Here is a 4,577-nt window from a genome sequence, read left to right on the forward strand (position 1 = left end):
TTAAGTGAAAGCAGGTCGGTGCGGCGAAGCACACTGCCAAAGAGAGGGCACACACACCCGCGCAGCTGATGCACACCTATGCTCCGGCGGGGGATACCGAACCGTAACGCAGCAGTCAGTCAGCTCAGCCACCGTCGGGCCATGCGTCCAACCAGCTGAGCCAACACCATGCACGGTTGCGCATTTTGAAAAAACTTGTGCTTTCAGCGCACGCCAAACACACCGCAAAAAACAACGATGTGCAGAGTCTAGGACACTCTGCTCGAGGCAATGGTCAGCCACTGGCCCAGGTCCCTGCCAGCCAATCTCGCCCCCTGCCCGCATCATCGTTGTCGCTGCAGAGAGCGGCGGAACGAATGGCAGACGCAAACAGGTCACGTGGCGCAAAGGTTCCTCGTTGCGCCTCAGCGAGGGGTCGGCACGGCCCCAGCAGCTGCAGAGGGCCTTGGCGGGTGAAGCAGGGCCCATCCAAGAAAAGAGGGCGCGCAACTTTCCCCCCTTTCGTGCAGCCTTCCGCGGTAGGCGGCAAGCATCCCCCACCCACCCCTCGCCCCCAGCAATAGCGGGAAGGGGGCAGCGCCCAGCACGCACCAACCCTCGACAAGCCTCCACTCACTGTGCTCGCCTGCGTATGTGCGCCGACTGCGGGGCCCGCGCATCATCGGTCCCGGTCACGCTTCCCAGACGTCTCCTTTCCGCGCCACCGAAAGCGTCGGTGGGCCATGTTGCAAATGCACAACGCATCGAATGTAGTCCACACAGTGAGAGGTGCCCCTTCACCTTCATCCCATAGACTTCATTCTCTTCCCTTCCTTGTGCATGTGCGATTGGGTCGCTCATCGAACAAAAAGCCAGAAGGAAACAACGCAAAAGTAAGAAGAGCATCTGTGGGGCGCATGCGCCACTGAAAAAAACAAAAGGAAACACACCAGTAAACAGATCACGTCGTAGTTTCTCTTTAATAGAAATAAGATGGATAAAGAGACTTCTTCTGCTACAAACGTTCTCTTCAGATGAGTAGTCCCAAAGAGAGATCCATCCATGAAACCGTTGGTTACTACCGAAGAGAAGGAGGCGGTGAAGCCATCTTTCACCCACCCACTCGTGGGTGGAGCCGGAAGGGCTGGGTGCTCTTCCGAAGCACCCTCTTTGCGACCAACAATATGTAATGATGATTGGAGAACAAATAAGATATATAGTTGTTATTTAATACATAAAAAATGTAAGATCTGGCTCTTCGTTTTCGTTTTTTTTTGTGGAAATGCTCAGCTGACAACTTTCGTTTTCTTTTGAATTTTTTGAGGTCACCCTTTTGTGCGTGGGTGCCTGTGCGAGTTGCGGCAATCCCCCCGCCCCGCTTGCCGGTCTCCGGGGAAAAAACTCCTCCTGCACCAAAAAATACAAATAAAAATAATAGTAACATGTCCCCGAGAAGATGCTGATAATGGAGGCACCTTCACGAAATAACAAGAAAAAAAAAGGACCATCGTGGTTTCCACCACTTCTACTGACAACACGATACTTCAATGACAGCAATCCGCCCGCTCTTGAAGAACACCCTCGCCTTCTCGCCGATGTGCATGTGCGAGAGGGCTGCCTCGACCTCGGCATCCACCGCCTTCACGACGGTGCCGTCGACCGCAACGACAGTGCCACCCAACGCTGCCTTTGGACTGTCGCAGAGACTCGGCGAGAGCATCTTGAAGAACATGCCGTGCTCCTCGACGATCCGGCGGGACATTTCAAAGGCAAAGCGTCCTGAGTACTCGGACCACGAGCCGCAGTAGAGGAACGGCTCCCCGAAGCCCAAGTGGCAGACCAGCGCGATGTTGAACGTCGCCGTGACGCCGCTGCCGCAGTAGAAGACACAGTTAGAAACGTCCGGGTGGCTCTCGTCCAATACACCGTGGAGTGCTTTAAGGACATTGCAGCGGCACTCCTCTTCTGACATGAGGCACCTGAGGCCATCCTTGCATGCGATACTGCTGCACCACGGCAGGTTCAGAGCGCGGTCGATGTGGCCGGGCATTGTATCCACCGTGTATGGCCGCACCGTCGTCGAGAAGCGCAAGGAAGCCCGCGCGTCCACCATGACTGCGTTGGGTGGCACTTCGTTTATTGCGAGGGCCCGTACAAATACTGTCCCGTACGGCCAGCTTTCTGCTGGATGTGGCTTCTCCTTCTGCGGTCCCACTTCCAATGGCAGCCCCGCCGCACTGTAGGCCTGAAACCCGCCATTCAAGACGTACGCCTCGACGCCGAGTGAGTGGAGCATCCACCACATGCGGCAAGCCCCCAAGCCACCGCACTCGTCGTCGTAGCAGAGTGCCGGCTTTTCGGCACCGATGCCCATCGACTTACACCACTCGATAAAGACATGCACGTCCGGCAGAGGGTGGCGTGCGGTGGTGCCCGTGAGAGGCCCGCTGAGTTGTTCATCCACATCAACGAACATGGCACGCGGCAGGTGGGACCGTAGGTACTCGTTCACGCCGTACTCTTTGCCGTCCAGAGAGTAGCGCGTGTCAAACACCTGGTACTCTGTGAGCCGATCCGCAATGTCTTCCACGGAAAGAAACACCTTGCCAGGGTGCTTTGCGGAGTGTTTTCCATTCATGCCCATTGTCATTGAAAGTCACTGTCGTTATTACGCCTGTCTCTACAAATGTGAGCTGCCTAAGAGAACAACAGAAGGAATTGCACAGCAGGGAAGCCGATTTCAACCGAAAGGTAGAGAGATGGACACACAAGCAATGATAATCCAAAGAAAAGAGTGTGACTAAGCTGACAATGCAGCCTTAAGCCGCATCCGCATGTGTGTTACTACTTACAGGCATGGGTGCTGCGCCGTCAAATGAAAGCCACCTCACCCTTGGTCACCAGCCTCGCCGAAAAAAAAGAAACATCCACGCACAGCAATACCTCATCAATTCAAGTTGTTTTCGTTTCGAGGGAAGAAGCTTTAAACTCACAACGGTTCCTGTCTCTTTACAGGTGCAATGCACAGAGAGGAGAACACAAACACAAAGAGAGACGTTTTCATGCCGCCTCTTTCACAGTCACACACAGAACGTTTCACGACATCGTACAAAGAGAAGACCATCGGGCAAAGTCATATACCAAGCAGGAAGACAACTAGACCTATTGTATTTCGCCGCGAGTGCTCCGCTGATACTCGCCATTAGCCCTGCATATTCATATTGATGTTTTCTACACAAGCATCGGCTATCCATCAATGCTGTGTGAATTCGGTGTCTCTATTCAAACGGATCCATAATGCTCTCCTCACAGAGCCATAAATCTTCATGCAGAAATGCGTATCCGCACATCTCTATGCGTACTTCATTCATTGAGAAGGTATGCTGCGTGCCCCCTTCTGGAAAGCCCCGCCCACCAGCAACACGAGAGACACAATCCGGGTCTCACCAATGCTCCTGTTTGAACAGGTGACTGGCATATGAGAGTGGCCAACATGCACCACAGCACACCTCACGTCACGTGCACTTTTTAACATTTACCTGAGCACGCCAGTGGTAGCAAGAGGCATGAGAACAATTGTACGATATGTGCCACGATGTCTTGCAGACACAGCAGAATCGAAATGAAGGTACCATAATGCAGGGTGGGCACACGGCCTCGATGTCGCCACGCCGAAACAACCGTCCGGCGTAGTCATGAGCCATCGTTGAGTGCACAGACTGAACCGAAGCCACAGTGTCCCTTCGCTGTCGTAACGAGAACAAGTGCAGAAGGAGCCTGGAGGAATATTAGTCGAGAGAAAAGAGGGAAAACGACACAGCGTGAAGAATTCGTGGCTCTCGTTCGGTCATTTCAGCATCCATTCCCTTCTTGCACCCAATTCCTCCGGCAATAGGACGAGAAGTTCAGAGGCTCTCTTTCCACGTGCCAATACTCCATGTTCCAGGAAAGCCGTACAGCAGCACAAAAAAACTTCTCGCTTAGACTGCCCATGCAGTAGGGCATCACACACACGTTGATATGAGCCTCGTCAAAGATGCCCAGACCGCAGCCGCAGTAATCTCTCCGCTTCTACACAGTTTCGCGTGCCGCAGCCATTGTAACAAAAACAAAACATAACGAATAGCACCATGGCAATCGTTGGAGCCGGTGGCTAAAGGCCTCACAGAACACAGGTGCTGCAACACATTTTGTCCGCTGTGTAATTCAACGTAATTTGAAGACACTGAGCGAGTGGGTCTTACCCTGGCGGTCATTCCTGGGCAAATGTGGCACAGCATGAAAGCATGCCCACCACAAGCACAGTTGTGTCGACGTGACACAGACGCTCTCCGCCCATGCCAACAAACAAAAAAAAACCACTATTCAAATAGTGATACGCACACACACACACACACACAAACACTTCGTGGGTAATACGCCTCGGCACATTTTCACTTTTAGTTTGGCGGAGGCCGGCCACCTCTCCTTAATGGAAAGCTGTCCGCGCCACACGTGAAGCCAATGTAGTGGTGGCTCGCACGCAAGAATTACCGTCATCATTCATTATCACCAAACAACCACGGAGAAGTGTAAATCACCCGATGTCATTCATCCAG

At 53.1% G+C, this 4,577-nt stretch overlaps 2 protein-coding genes across 2 annotated transcripts; both read right to left on the bottom strand.

Annotated features, from left to right (window-relative positions):
* Window positions 1-468, bottom strand: DQ04_08531010 (hypothetical protein; the record flags this gene model as incomplete). The annotated part of the gene is made up of 1 exon (XM_009315596.1): window positions 1-468. The coding sequence occupies one exon, from the start codon at window positions 466-468 to the stop codon at window positions 1-3; it is 468 nt and encodes a 155-aa protein (XP_009313871.1).
* A 1,036-nt stretch (window positions 469-1,504) lies between these two features.
* On the bottom strand, window positions 1,505-2,623 carry DQ04_08531020 (mercaptopyruvate sulfurtransferase; the record flags this gene model as incomplete). The annotated part of the gene is made up of 1 exon (XM_009315597.1): window positions 1,505-2,623. One exon carries the CDS (start codon window positions 2,621-2,623, stop codon window positions 1,505-1,507), a length of 1,119 nt encoding a protein of 372 aa, XP_009313872.1.
* Window positions 2,624-4,577: the final 1,954 nt, after the last annotated feature.

Source organism: Trypanosoma grayi, assembly GCF_000691245.1.
Source record: "Trypanosoma grayi strain ANR4 Tgr_853_V1, whole genome shotgun sequence".
Taxonomy (NCBI): Eukaryota; Euglenozoa; class Kinetoplastea; order Trypanosomatida; family Trypanosomatidae; genus Trypanosoma; species Trypanosoma grayi.